The sequence below is a fragment of the Medicago sativa genome, chromosome 6, assembly GCF_051527215.1.
Source record: "Medicago sativa cultivar Bolivia chromosome 6, Bolivia_mono, whole genome shotgun sequence".
In the NCBI taxonomy this organism is placed as follows: Eukaryota; Viridiplantae; Streptophyta; class Magnoliopsida; order Fabales; family Fabaceae; genus Medicago; species Medicago sativa.
The window spans coordinates 56,993,972-57,009,375 of record NC_140754.1 but is presented as its reverse complement, the minus strand read 5'-3'; the positions used below and the strand labels follow the sequence as shown (position 1 = coordinate 57,009,375).

The window sequence follows — 15,404 nt, the reverse complement described above, 5'->3', positions numbered from 1 at the left end:
GCGCTCTCTTGTATTATTTTTTTATTTTTATTTTATTTTTTTAGATATCTATACATACAGCCACTTCCGTAGGTAAAACTTATCAATACCTACGGATTTTCGTCCGTCACTATAAACCTCCGTAGGTATATGGCAATTTTCTTGTAGTGTGCATGCTTCCATGTAATGTGTCGTGTTGCTCATGTTTTTCTTTGTTTTCAAAATAACAATCCTTTCGCTCTGCCCAAGGCGAAAGTGATATCCTTGTAAGGGCATGTTTGTTTCGGCATTGCCGTTATCAATAAAAGTTGTCGTCTTTTCCGCGACTCTTTGTTTTTATACTTTTTAATGCCTTTTTCTTGGAAATAATGGTAATGCCAGAAAAAACCAAAACATCTGTATTTTCTTATTAATTTCAAAAATCTGCATGAAAAACATTTTTTTAAAATCATCCCAATCATATTATTCAGATTGAACCAAATTTTGAATTCCCTGTATATGAAGCTGAAGATGAGGGGGATGATGAAGAGATACCGTATGAGATCACTCGACTGCTTGACCAAGAAAAGAGAGCCATTCAGCCTCACCAGGAAGAGATTGAGCTTATCAACCTGGGTACTGAAGAGAACAAGCGAGAGATCAAGATTGGTGCTGCACTTGAGCCAGAAGTGAAAAAGAAGATTACTCAGCTTCTACATGATTATCCAGATGTCTTTGCATGGTCCTATGAAGACATACCGGGTCTAGATCCCAAGATTGTGGAGCATCGGATACCGACAAGGCCTGAATGTCCTCCTGATAAATGCTGGTGCTACCTATCAAAGAGGCATGACTACTATGTTTCATGATATGATTCACAAAGAAATCGAAGTATATGTTGATGACATGATTGTGAAATCAAGTGATGAATAGTAGCACGTTGTGTATTTGAAAAAGATGTTTTAAAGATTAAGAAAGTACAAACCGCTGTTGAATCCTAACAAGTGTACATTTGGTGTAAGATCTGGAAAGTTGTTAGGCTTCATTGTCAGCCAAAGAGGCATTGAAGTTGATCCTGACAAAGTCCGAGCTATCAGAGAGATACCGGCCCCTCAACCTGAAAAGCAAGTCAGAGGTTTCCTCGGACGCCTGAATTATATTTCAAGATTGATATCTCACATGACTACTACCTGCGGACCAATCTTCAAATTGCTTAGAAAGAATCAGCCTGTAGTATGGAATGATGAATGCCAGGAAGCTTTTGATAGTATCAAAGAATACCTGTTGGAACCACCTATCCTTGTCTCGCCAGTGGAAGGAAGGCCTTTGATTATGTACCTGTCAGTGTTAGACGATTCCGTGGGTTGTGTTCTCGGTCAACAAGACGAGACTGGAAAGAAGGAACATGCTATCTATTATCTGAGCAAGAAGTTCACTGACTGTGAGACTCGGTATACAATGCTTGAAAAAACTTGTTGTGCTTTAGCTTGGGCTGCCAAACGCCTACGTCATTATATGGTGAATCATACAACTTGGTTGATATCCCGAATGGACCCATCAAGTACATCTTTGAGAAGCCTGCTGTTACTGGAGAGATTGCGCGTTGGCAAATGTTGTTGTCTGAATATGATATTGTGTACAAAGCTCTTGCTTGTCAACCTCTTGATGAGCATCTTGCTTGTCAACCTCTTGATGATTACCAGCTGATTAAGTTTGATTTCCCTGATGAAGAGATTATGTATCTGAAAGCAAAAGACTGTGAAGAACCACTGATAAATGAAGGGCCAGATCCCAATAGCAAGTGGGGATTGGTGTTTGATGGTGCTGTTAATGCTTATGGTAAAGGGATTGGAGCCATTATTGTAACTCCGCAGGGGCACCACATTCCTTTCACTGCACGAATAACTTTTGAATGCACGAACAACGTGGCTGAATATAAAGCATGCATCTTGGGCATTGAAGAAGCCATTGATATGAGAATTAAGCATCTTGACATCTATGGAGATTCTGCACTTGTTATTAATCAGATAAAGGGTGAATGGGAGACTCATCATGAGAAGCTGATCCCTTACCGTGACTATGCAAGACGTCTATTGACATAGTTTACAAAGGTTGAGCTGCATCATATCCCTCGGGATGAAAACCAAAGGGCTGATGCTCTTGCTACTTTATCTTCCATGTTTCGTGTGAATCACTGGAATGACGTGCCCGTAATCAAGGTGCAGCGTCTCGATAGACCCGCTCATGTGTTTACTATTGAAAATATGCCAGGTCAGGCTGATGAAGAAAGGAATGATGGAAAACCTTGGTACTATAATATCAAACAGTTCTTGCAAAATCATGAATATCCACCTGGTGCCTCCAATAGGGATAAGAAGACTTTGAGGAGATGGGCTAGCAGATTCCTTCTGGACGGAGAAATCCTATACAAGAGGAACTATGATATGGTCTTATTGAGATGTGTTGATGAACGAGAAGCTGAGAAATTGATGCACGATGTACATGACGACACCTTTGGGACTCATGCTACAGGTCACACTATGTCAAGAAAGCTGTTAAGAGCCGGCTATTACTGGATAACCATGGAGCGTGACTGCCACAGACATGCCAAGAGATGCCACAAATGTCAGATCTATGCTGACAAAATTCACGTGCCTCCACATGCCCTCAATGTTATTTCTTCCCCATGACCTTTTTCTATGTGGGGCATTGACATGATCGGAAGAATTGACCAAAGGCTTCTAATGGACATCGTTTCATTCTAGTGGCAATTGACTATTTCACCAAGTGGGTTGAAGTTGCTTCCTATGCAAATGTAACCAAGCAAGTGGTATTGAAGTTTATCAAGAATAACATCATCTGTCGATATGGTGTTCCCAACAAGATCATCACTGACAATGGTTCCAATCTGAACAATAGCATGATGCAAGCTTTATGTGAAGAATTCAAGATTGAACATCACAACTCTTCTCCTTATAGACCTCAGATGAATGGCGCAGTTGAGGCCGCTAACAAAAATATCAAGAAGATTGTTCAGAAGATGGTCACTACTTACAAAGACTGGCATGAGATACTACCTTTCACATTGCATGGTTATCGTACTACAGTGCGCAGTTTAACTGGGGCAACTCCTTTCTCTTTGGTATATGGTATGGAAGCAGTTCTCCCTCTGAAAGAGGAGATTCCATCTCTTCGAGTGATCATGGAAGCAAAATTAACTGAGGCTGAATGGTGTCAAAGTCGGTATGATCAGTTGAATTTGATTGAAGAGAAACGTATGGATGCTATGGCTCATGGACAGTTGTATCAAGTACGAATGAAGAATGCCTTTGACAAGAAAGTCCGACCTCGAGAATTCAAGGAAGGCAAACTTGTATTGAAAAGGAGGATAAGCCAGCAACCCGACCCAAGGGGCAAGTGGACACCTAACTATGAAGGTCCTTATGTTGTCAAGAAGGCTTTCTCTGGTGGTGCTTTGATCCTTACACACATGGATAGTGTTGAACTTCCGAATCCTGTAAATGCTGATATAGTCAAGAAATACTTTGTCTAAAAATGAAAAGAACAGCATGGTAGGTCGAAAACCCGAAAGGGCGGCCTAGGCAAAAATGCGCTTCCTGGTGGATCGAAAACCCGAAAGGGCGATCCAGGCAAAAGTTAGGGACAAAAAATGAATATGAAAAAGCTCCCTGAGATTGTACGCAACTCAGGCAAGAATGAGCGTCTCGATGGGCCGAAAACCCGAAAGGGCGGTTCATGCAAAAATGAGATTGATAATGAAAGACAAGTAACTATATCTGGCAAATCACCATTACCCCTTGGGGCATCTGCAGCTGTCAATGATCGTCTTCATCAGAAGTTTCTGTACTTGCGAATTCAAAATTTATATGAAATGTAGCGGTCATCGTGTTCAATATACCACCAACCAATAAAATTACCATTTTCCAAGCTTTGTAAAACCGTGGAGTTATGCCTTCAGCTGACTCTCACTCTTCTACATCAATTTGAGCCTGTGCTACTGTTTGAAACTCTACTTTCTTGCTACTTTCAATGCTATATACAAAATATTTTCTTTCTATTTGATAATGTCAATGTCCAAAACAATCATCTTTGGAAATTGAAAAATCTTTTCCTGTCTATTTTGAAAACAAACATGAGCAATAAGGTATATTCCAGTGAAACATGCATGAATAAACGAGTGTCAATGTCTATTCCAATACATGTTACAAGCAAGGTGTTCCCCAGGATGATCTGTGGTCAATGGCAAGAAGGAAAAAACAGAATGAAAGTGAAAAAAATGCAAAAGAAAAGCTCGCTAAGTTGAAAACCCGAAAGGGCGGCTTAGGCAAAAATGAGCACCCCGCTGATTGACAACCTATGAAGGCAATTCAGGCAAAAATGGGGCAATGAAAAGAATTTATTCCCGGTGAGTCGAAAACCCGAAAGGGCGATTCAGGCAAAAATGGGATTGAAAAATGAAAGAATAAAAAGGAAAGAATGAAAAATGATATGAAAAGCATTGACCACAGATGCGAACATCCAATGTTTACCCAGCATTGACACGCCTAGCAATGGCGACTTGTATCAAAGAATTTTCCAAAGTTCCCTCTTCTACAAATTTTGTATATGTGATATGATATATTGCCCTCAGCCATGGTTTCGATACGTCTTTCAACGACAGTCTCTCCAAAGAGGACTTCCATGTGAATATGTTATAGCACGAGCCACTACGTGCCCAATCTTCCAATGTTTCATCTGTCTCTGTGAAACTTCTCTGTCAAACTATAAACCAATCATTCATTTCAAGCATTCATACATGCATAATCATGCATTTTATGTGCTCATACATTTAATGATCTTGTTAAACCATACATACATGTTGCATCTCCAATCTCCACTTTCAACTCAGTCCAATCTCAACTTTCAATTCAACTCAATTTCAATTTCCAATTCAACTCAATTTCAACTCTCCAATTCAATGTCTACGTCTCTGTTAAACTCTAAATTCAATTCAATGTATATGTCCATGTCTTTGTCTATGGCTCTGATTGTTTTCAAATTTCAATGTCTCTTTCAATATCAAACTTCCAATTCAATTTAAATAAATGATTAATTCACTCTCAATTCGCTCTTGGGCCAACAATAATGGTCATGTCTATCTTCAAATCAAGTCAATATCAACTTGCTCTCAATTTGTATCTTTTCAAATCAAACTTCCAATTTGTATCTTGCTATATGTCTTGTTATTGGTCAAGTGGCTAGTTCGATCCAAAGAACAGCTTGTACCTGCTTATATGCCTGTGTTTCTGGTCAAACGACAAGTTCGATCCAAAGAACAGTTTGTACCCTACTCATGTTTTGTTATCGGTCAAACGACAAGTTCGATCCAAAGAACAGTTTGCACCAACCTACATGTTGTGATATTGATCAAGCAGCAAGTTCGATCCAAAGAACAGCTTGTATCAATTTTTTGTCTATGCCTCCAGGTCGAATGGCAAGTTCGATCCAAAGAACAGTTTGTACCTGCCTATCTGTTTGTATCTTCAATCAAGCGACAAGTTCGATCCAAAGAACAGCTTGAATCTTCCTATATGCCTATGTTTCGGGTCAAGTAACAAGTTCGATCCAAAGAACAGCTTGTACCTGTTTTTTACCTCTATTCCCAGTCAAGCAGCAAGTTCGATCCAAAGAACAGCTTGTGCCCACCTTCTGTTTGTATTACATGGTCAAGTGGCGAGTTCGATCCAAAGGACAGCTTGTACCTATCTTTTGTCCCCTGTTTTGTCTACCCAGTCAATGTCTGAAAACAGTGCAAATGTTAATATTTAAGTATCTTCGTCCCGTCAAGTCAAAGACTTTGTCTCTTGACCCTCCGGACAAAGAAACTTAAATAGGGGCAGCTGTTATACCCTAATTTTGGACCTAAAAATACTTGCTCAGAATATTTTTCCATCTTTGATATATGTCTATTACTCTTGAAAGATTGCCAATTTGCTATTGCTTTACACTGATGTTTTACTCTGCCTTATCTCCCAGTTTAGCTTCAAAAATCTTTTCAAACTGTGAATTTGTCTATGTCTTTTTACATTTAAGACCATCCAAATGTTTTTCTTGCATATCAAGTCATTTTGAAGTTGTCTCTGATCAATTGCATGTTTCTCTGCACTTCACTTCAATATTATTTGCAAAATTCATAACAAAGGGGTATTTTAGTCATTTCATGTGTCCAATTTCCTTTTAATCCCTGAAAATTGTCTTTGAGTCATTTCAATTGGTTTAATAAAGTCCTTGATTTAATTCATGTCAAAATCCCTTTTAAAAAATTTTTACAGTTGAGTCATTTTGAGTCAGTTTAGTCCTTAAGGGCATTTTAGTCATTTCCAGTGTTAAAACTCTGTTTAGTCTCTAAAAATTGTCTCTGAGTCTTTTAATTTGCTTGTATAAACTCTTGCTTTAACTCCCTGTTAAAAAACCATTTTAAAATTGCATCTGAGTCATTTTGAGTCGTTTTAGTCCCTAGGGGCATTTTGGTCATTTCACATGAAATTTTGACAGAGAGAGGTTACTTTAAAGTACCTCATTTAGTAGTTGGTTCATTTTAGTCCATTTTGTGTTTTTTATTGGTTTCACTTTACGATTTTTCCAATTTACCAATTTTATTCCAATTTTATTATTAATTGCATTTCAGCCCTTCAAGATTTTAAAATTGCACTTTAGTCCTTTCTTCCATTTTATCTTCCTTTTAAAAGTCTCTTTCAATTTACGTTTTAGCCCTTTTTTAAATTGCAGTCCAGTCCCATTATTTCTAACAATTGCAGAATGGTCCTTATTTTGTATCAAGTTTGTTTTAGTCTTTTTCTTTAGTTTTGCAGGTTGGTCCTTTAACTTTCAAGAATTGCAAAAGGGTCCCAAGTCCCAAATTAGTCCAAGGCCGAGCCAAATGAGCCCAGTCCAGGTGTCACGAGTCCATTGGTCAAGGCAATACACATGTCAGCTATAAATAGGCCACATCACCAATTGCACAGCAACAATTCCATTCACAACTTGCCAACTCATCAAATCACAAGAAACAGAAAGAGATTTTCTCTCTCTTGGCAGTTAGATCGAAACTCAACAGAATCAAAGAACATTGTTGAAGTTCATCAAGAACTTCATCAATCTTCATCATCACCAAACCCTAACTGACTCAATTTTCTATCAAATTCATCATCAAACACGCAAAATCAACACAAGCTTTCAGAAAACCGAAATCAAAACCGTTTCAATTCGAAAAATCTTCGTCAAATTCAGTTAAATTCGCATTTGTTCTCAGTGATTTCCTACGAAAATCATCATCATCGAACTGTTTCTTTCCTCTTCTTGCAATTCAAGTCTAAAACGATCACAAGAAGAAGGTTTGAGGAAGAAGAAGAAGAGAAATCAAAGAGGAATTGAACCGGTGAAGAAGAAGAAGAAGAGAGATCACCGATTTATTTTCGGTTCAACACTTACCAGAGGCTCATAGAGGATTCGCAAGGTTTTTCTTCATCGTCTCACTCAAATCTCCGTTTAAGTTCAGGTGAGACTCATAAAACCCTTTCGTTCTTGCTTTAAAACTTCATCGAAGACTTCTATGAAAGATTAAACGATGAATCGAAATAGATCTATGGATTTGAAGTCGTTTTCCTCAAAAAAAACTTTAAAAAATGTTAAAACCGAAGCTTGAATATGTAGATCTACTAAGATTCATCGTTCAAATGTAAAATCCGGACTCATATTCGAAATCAGCATCAAAAGTAGTGTAGGTTAGGGTTTTGTTTTGTGTTAAACGGTGAGAGTTAGATCTCGTCGGAATCTGGAAGTGACGGTGGTTTGGATGAAGATTCCGGCGGAATCATGAAGATTCCGGCCGATCTTCATCTTCTCCGACCAGTTTCTTTCAGAAACCGGTGAGAGGAAGAGAGAATCAGGCGAAGCTAGAGATAGAAGGAGAGAGTTAGAGAGAGAAACGAAGAAGGCAAATGAGGTTGGACCGGCCTCTTATGTTTATAAAGGGGCTTGAACCAGACCGGTTCACTTGAACCAGTCTGGTTCACCCCTGAACCTGGAGCCTTCACCGTTAGATTTAGGGTTTCGTTGGACTGGATCAATCCAACGCTCCTGATGCGTTTGGATGCTCCAGGTCCCTTTCCCCCTTGGGCTTGGGCTTTTGTTCGATGTGGACTTCGTTTGTGCCTGTATTTTTGCTATTTGAATACTGTGATTTGATTTTTACACCCTTGATAGCCCAAAAAAACTTTGATAAAAAAATTCCTAAAAAATTCCTATGTGTTTTAGTGTGTTTCTTGATATTTTTTGTGAATGTTTTACATGTTAAAATTGATGAAAAAATATGTGTGATATCTCTTGTAATGTCTTTGATTTCCTTGTTAAATTCTTGTGAATACTTGCTATGTTTTGACATGATATTTTGTCAATTTGATGTTGATATGTGATATGCAATCTTGTGATATGTTTGCCTCTGATTTGTGTCCTCTTTTACTATTTGTGAATGCAATTTGTTGATTGCTTGGGTTACGAGTTATGGGGTATTGTTTGTGAAAATAAATTGTGAAATAGGCGTATAATGAGTCATAATTTTTTAAGGCTTGATATCACTTTGTAATTTTCATGTTGTGGCTGAAATAAACCTTTTGAAAATTGTCATGATGTGAGGATTATAGGTCATATACTTGCTTTGATGTTATGGTAAACTTTAGGCATACTTTGCTACTTTTAGGTTAAGAGCCTTGTTATCTTTTGTCAAGTTTTTTTAGTGTTTCTTTTGCCTTTGATTTCCATTCTATTATGTCTTATGCTACTAACCACTTTACTTCATGTTTCATACATTCCATAAGCATTTCTTCCTCCATCTTATATTCTTAGTCTTTATTTTCTTGCACTTTAAAATTCATGCAAAAAGTTAGAATGTAAAACCTAGGAATTCTTGTACTTTACCTTTTTTTTAATTTCTTGCAAGACCATAGCATGTAAACTAGGGCATATGTAAAGGACAATGGCCTCTAATGATGTACACCAACACAAGCACCGACACATGCACACACATCACATGGTTACTTTAGGTGAATGTTTAGGGAATGTATGCCTTAGATGTATGCTTAGGAATCGCGATATTTAGAAAAATTCTCTTTTCCAAAAAATATGAATAACTTCACTCAAATAATTTTCTAAATAAACTTTGGGATCAAAATCCCATTGATTTTCCCTTTATTTTCTTAAACAAAAACCATAATGAATTTTAATCATACTTAGACTTCATTTTGCAAAATAACTAATTCAACCTCATATTTTCACAATCTTATGCCCTTGAGGCCTCTCTCTCTCATTCTTCAAAATTCCATTTTCAAAATTAAAATCAACCAACAAAAACAAAAACATCTTTGTGGAAGAGAACTACATGGAGTTTGATCCCTTAAAAGGGTATGTAGGCAAGAAGTCAAAACTTCTCCAAGTCCAATAAAACAAAATTCAAACATCTTCTTCTCCCTCCAATTCTTCACTTAGTAAACTCTTAGGTGTAAATATCATTTTTCAAATAGCATTTAAAAATAAAGCGCGCGCGTAGAAAGTAAAGACGGTTCCTATAGGATACTATAGTCGTTATGGGTGCCTAACACCTTCCCGTAATGAAAACAACTCCCGGACCTCGATTCTCAAGGGTTTTTCTTATTTTTCCCTTCCCAAGAAAAAATGAGATATCAAAGGTTAAAAAGGTTCAAACTTAATCAATGTTTAACACCCGAAAACCAAGATAAAACAGGAGGGTGAAGTCCGGGTTGATGCTTTGGTGCGGGAGCGGGATGCTTTGACCGCCAAGGTTGCTGCTCTTTAGGAGGATCAAAGGAGCAAGAGGTCCGTCGCTGAAGAGCGTGACCGTCAACTGGCTTCTTTGAAGAAGCAGTTATCTAAGGCCCAGGCTGCTCTTGAGCAAGCAACCCACTCCTCCCAAAAGCTGGCTGAGGAGAAGGCGTCTTTGGAGGAGGCTCTGAGGAAGGCGGACCTCCCTGGAGAGGATGAGCTGGAAGGAAGCTTGGTGGACGTCGTCAAGCTTGGTTTTGACCGGGAGGTGGCTCAGCTGAAGGTGGTGAACCTGGGCATCGAGCTGAATGTCGAAGGAATTCATCCCCTCAGTGAAGTGGAAGATGGGGTGATCACTCCTCCACCCCGATCCCGATTAAGACAATGGGCATGTTGATGAAGCCCATGCCTGATGAGGCCTTGTAATTAATTTCTTCAACGATTAAGCTTGTAATGACATTGTGCGCCCTTCGTGGTTTTAGCACTTTTTATAATATAATTGTTTCATTCTCAATTACACTTGTCCGAAATGTATGTTTTACTTTCAAGTATAATGTTTTGAATTTGAATGCTCGTTGTGTGAGGCTTTTTAATACTGTTTGAAGTATTTGTTGAGGGCGAATTATCTATCTTGTGTGTTTGACAGATTGCAATAATTCATATGCCCTTAATTGTTCGACTTGTATTTGTTGTCCGCTTCTGAAATGCGGAACTCTTAAGCCGAAGTGTGTTTTGCTGCGGTGGGATGGACTACCCCCTACAGTCATTATTTCGACGAAGTGATTTAATGACTGGAGAGTTTAGCATTCCTACCTAGCTTTTGTTACTATGACTTGATGAAATCAAAGTTTTGCCCTTTTCTTCCCAGGTAACTTCGTTTGGAAAGTTTTTACCTTTGCGTTGTTTTGCAAGGAAGAGTTTGGGAAGGAGTTTTCTAACTATTTACGCGGAGTATTAGTTGGAAGTACTGCACATCCAAGAGATCATTTATCTGAATGTGTGTCCAAAGTTATGGACGTGTAACAGCGGATGAACGAAGAAACCATTCTAAGTTTAACGCACTGAGGCGTGAATCACCCATCGCGAGCTGGGGTTCTACCTAACATGCCGAGCAGTGATGTCGCAGCGGTAAGCGCACGTACTGAGGAGTGAAAGAACTTGTTGTGTAAATTCCTCTCATCCTTTTTCTTTTTGGATTTGGAGTGGCACGACGTTCCTCATCCGTTTATTTGCTCGTTTGAGAGCGAAGAGTTCGCTGCATTGAACTGAGTATGTATACTAGAGTGAATTGGCGTTGTCTGCCATCTAAGTGTAATACCTTTTGAGTTTTTCTGCATTCCATGTCCTTGGAATTGCGTTTTGGTGGAGATCTTCAAGTCCGTAAGCCCCCGTTCCGGTCTTCATTAGGATCATGTAGGGGTCGTCCCAGTTGGCGGCGAGTTTCCCTTCTTCAGAATCCTTCTGGTTTCTCCGGAGAACGAGGTCGCCCACTTCGAATTCTCTTTTCATGACCTTTTTGCTGTGCTAGCGGCTATTTTTTGTTTTAGCGCTGCCTCTCGTAGGGTTTCCCCAATCCTGACTTCATCAACGAATTCGAGCTCTTCACGTAGATTTGTCGTATTGGCTGGGAAGTTAGTGCTGGCGTCGGTACGCCATGTGAGTTCGGTTAGCTCAATGGGTAAGACTGCCTCTGTCCCGTACGTGAGTCGAAAGGGTGACTCGCCAGTCGTGGAATGGGGAGTAGTTCTGTAGGCCCAGAGGACCGCGTGTAACTCTTCAGCCCACTGAGTTTTGGCCGTGTCTAGCCTTCTTCGTATCCGCCGTAAAATGACCCTGTTTGCAGCCTCGGCGAGGCCGTTGGCTTGAGGATGTTCGACGGATGTGAAGCTTTGTTTGATGCCGATATTCCGTACGTAGTCTTGGAACCTTTGGTCCGTGAACTGTGTACCATTGTCGGATATGACTAGAGCAGGTACTCCGAACCTTGCTAGGATGTTTTTCTTGAAGAAACGGAGTACGTTTTTAGCTGTGATTTTAGCCAGTGGTTCGGCTTCGATCCACTTTGTTGAGTAGTCGATGGTGACTACGAGGTATTTTAGCAGCCCGGTGGCTTTAGGGAACGGTCCCAGAAGGTCGATGCCCCACCAAGCAAAAGGCCAAGGAGAAACCAAAGATGTTAGCTCAGCGGGAGGTGCTAGATGCATGTCCCCATGTCGCTGGCATTTATCGCAGAGATTCTCGTAATCTTGGGCATCTTTTAACATGGCGGGCCAATAGTACCCTGCTCGTAGGATCTTTTTTGCGAGAGCTTTGGCACCAAGGTGTTGTCCGCATATACCGTTATGAACGCCGGCAAGGACTTCTTGGGTCTCGTTGGGTCCTAAACACCTGATTAGGGGAATGGTGAAGCCTCTTTTGTATAGAGTACCTTCCATCAAAGTGAATGAGCAAGCCCTTCGCCTCAATCTTGTCCTTTCTTGCGGGTCAGAAGGGAGTTCCTCGTTCTCTATGTATCGAGAGATGGGTCCCATCCAGTCTTCCATTTTGATGATCGTGTTGATCTCTTGAGGGAGATTCCTTCTATCCTAGATGCTCGGTTCGCTGAGAACCTCTTGGATGACTGTTTTATTTCCGTTCGCAGTTCGTGTACTTACTAGTTTTGAAAGAATGTCCGCCCGAGTATTCTGTTCGCGAGGAACGTGGGTTACTTTGACGGTTTCAAACTCTTTCATTTTCTCTAGTACCAACTGGACGTACTTTTGGAGGTGGTCCTCTTTTACCTGGAACTCTCCGGTGACTTGGGAAGCCAAGAGTTGCGAGTCGGTGAAGATTTTCACCTTTCGGGCTCCCATGTCATTGCCAGTTCGCAAGCCAGCTAAGAAGGCCTCACACTCTGTAGTGTTATTGGTAACTGGAAAAGACAAAGCGAGGGAAATTTCGAGAAATATACCTTTGTTGTCTTCGACAATTATTCCGGCTCCGCTTCCCTTGGAGTTGGATGATTCGTCTATGAAGACGGTCCATTCTTCGGAATTATCCTCAGCTGGGAAAGTCGACTCGGTGAGGAAGTCGGCGAACACTTGTGCCTTCAGTGCCTTTCTGGATTCGTAGCGGATGTCGAACTCGGAAAATTCGAGTGACCATTTCATCATCCGGCCGGCTACGTCTGGGCGACCCAAGATTTGTCTTATGGGTTGGTTTATCCTAACTATTATTGTGTGCGCTAGGAAATACTGCCTCAATCTTTGGGCTGCTGTGAGGAGTGCGAAAGCTACCTTTTCAATTCTCTGGTACCTCGTTTCAGGTCCTAACAATGCTTTGCTGGTGAAGTATACTGGTTTCTGTCCCTCCGTTGTTTCTCTAATGAGGACGGCACTGACTGCGTTAGAGGAAACTTAGAGATCTAGGTACAATACTTCTCCTTGATCGGGCCGTGTGATGAGTCATAGATAGTATTATTTATTGCCTTATTTAGTTTAGTTTTATTTTAGATTTGATTTTATTTTATTGCATTTTATTTTAGTTTAGAATATTTTACTTCAAATTATGTTTTATTTTATTTTAGGAATAAATATATGGTGGAAGGTGTCTTGGAGCAAAAGAAAGAGGACTGGAGCAAATACACCGCAAGAATACGAAGATACGGGACAAAAATATGTTCCCACCAAGTCAGAAGCTTGGCACGGCCAGTGCCAACATGTGGCACGGCCGTGCCACCTCCAGGAGTCTCTTTTGCTGCTTTTTCTTCGGGCCCAAGTTACCCTGTTGCAGCTTTACTGTTTTACCCTTTTAGTTGCTTAGTTTCTAAGTCGATTGTAAAGCTATAAATAGAGTAGCTCTCCACCATAAACAATCACCTTTTACTTTGTTTATTTCAAGTATTATTTCAACAAAAAGTATTTATTTCCTTTTTACTTTCTTTGCAATTTATTTTACTGTTTATCTCTCTTCTTCCCCCATGTCTACGATGAACATGAGTGAGTAGACTTCTTCGTCTTGGGATTGTTGGGGAGTCTAATGACTCAATCCTAAACAAAACAAGCCTAAACCCTAATTTCTATGTAACCCTAATTTCTAATCTAGATTCACCGTCTTAACGTGGATTAACAATTATCAAACTGTGGAAGCGAAAGCAAAGGGTTTGATAATCGTTAATCCATCATCCCAAACATCAATTCATAAAGCGAGAGCGGAGTCTTGATGTTGGAACAAGTGAATCTAGACAATAATTGCAAAACAGTGAAATAGTCTTTGCAATTATTGAGACAAAGAGTAGTTTCAATCCTCTATGCATCTTCTAGTAATCATGTCAGCGAAATAGGCTTGGTTGCTAGAAGTAAACTCTCACCGGACTTTCATCGGAAAGGTGAGGGGCTAAGGGAAACCGGTCTTTAGAAATTAGTGTGTAAACCATGAAATTAGATGTTTAGGTCTTGTCTAGTGAAAGATTTGTCATTATGATGAACCAATGATCCCGAGGCCCTTTATCATTATTGTTATTTACTTTCAGCAATTAAACCCCCTTCTTATAAACTTTTCTCTCTTCTAATCATTCTCTAAAAGTTAATTGAATTCACAACTCCCTAGCGGAACGATACTCTTCTTACTACTATTACTTTGATAGGCCGTGCACTTGCGGTTTGGCCCTATCAAGTTTTAGGCGCCGTTGCCGGGGAGTTAACTAATTTAATTAGCTTTTTCTTAGTGATTAGAATTCTCTCTTCTTTCTCTTTTCTTTTTATTTTTATTTTTAACTTTTTATTTTTCTGTTATCATTAACTTCTTGGGTTCTCAACCTTTTATGCGAAGAACTAGAAATCGAGCGGTATTCATACCCGAGATCGAAAGGTTCTTACATAGAAGGAGGAGAGCGACACAAAATAACACCGCCATGGCCAATCGCACTCTCAAAGAGTATGCAACGCCGTCTACGGCTGAGCCACAAGCTGTTATTGTGTACCCAACGGTTGAGGATGACAATTTTGAAATTAAGCCTGCCCTACTTAACTTGGTGCAGCAAAACCAATTCTCGGGATCCCCCACTGAGGATCCCAATCTTCACATCTCTGTTTTCCTACGAATTAGTGGAACCATGAAGGAGAACCAAGAAACCATAAGACTTCATCTCTTTCCCTTTTCCTTAAGGGATAGAGCTAGCGCTTGGTTCCATTCCCTCGAAGTCGGTTCCATTACTTCATGGGATCAGATGAGGCAAGCATTCCTTGCCCGTTTCTTTCCACCATCTAAAACCGCTAAACTTAGAGACCAAATCACGCGGTTCAACAAAAAAGATGGGGAATCTCTCTATGATGCGTGGGAGCGTTTCAAAGAAATGCTAAGACTTTGTCCCCACCATGGCCTAGAGAAGTGGCTTATAGTCCACACTTTTTATAATGGCTTGTCTTATACCACTAAGATGTCTGTTGATGCAGCTGCAGGTGGAGCACTTATGAACAAGAACTACACGGAGGCGTATGCCTTGATTGAAGACATGGCTCAAAATCATTACAAATGGACCGACGAGAGAGCCACCACTAGTTCTTCATCCTCCAAAAAGGAGGCAGGTATGTACGAAGTCTCTAACTATGACCACCTTGCTTCTAAAATTG

General features: G+C 40.0%; 1 protein-coding gene and 1 non-coding gene across 2 annotated transcripts; one reads left to right on the top strand and one right to left on the bottom strand.

The window, feature by feature from the left end:
* Positions 1-4,111: 4,111 nt before the first annotated feature.
* On the top strand, positions 4,112-10,192 carry LOC146915844 (uncharacterized). The gene is made up of 2 exons (XM_085721454.1): positions 4,112-4,123; positions 9,830-10,192. Exons 1-2 carry the CDS (start codon positions 4,112-4,114, stop codon positions 10,190-10,192), a joined length of 375 nt encoding a protein of 124 aa, XP_085577580.1.
* Positions 10,193-15,049: 4,857 nt separating this feature from the next.
* Positions 15,050-15,156, bottom strand: LOC146915843 (small nucleolar RNA R71). Its single transcript, XR_015017080.1, has one exon. It is a non-coding gene; the product is annotated as a small nucleolar RNA R71 (small nucleolar RNA).
* Positions 15,157-15,404: the final 248 nt, after the last annotated feature.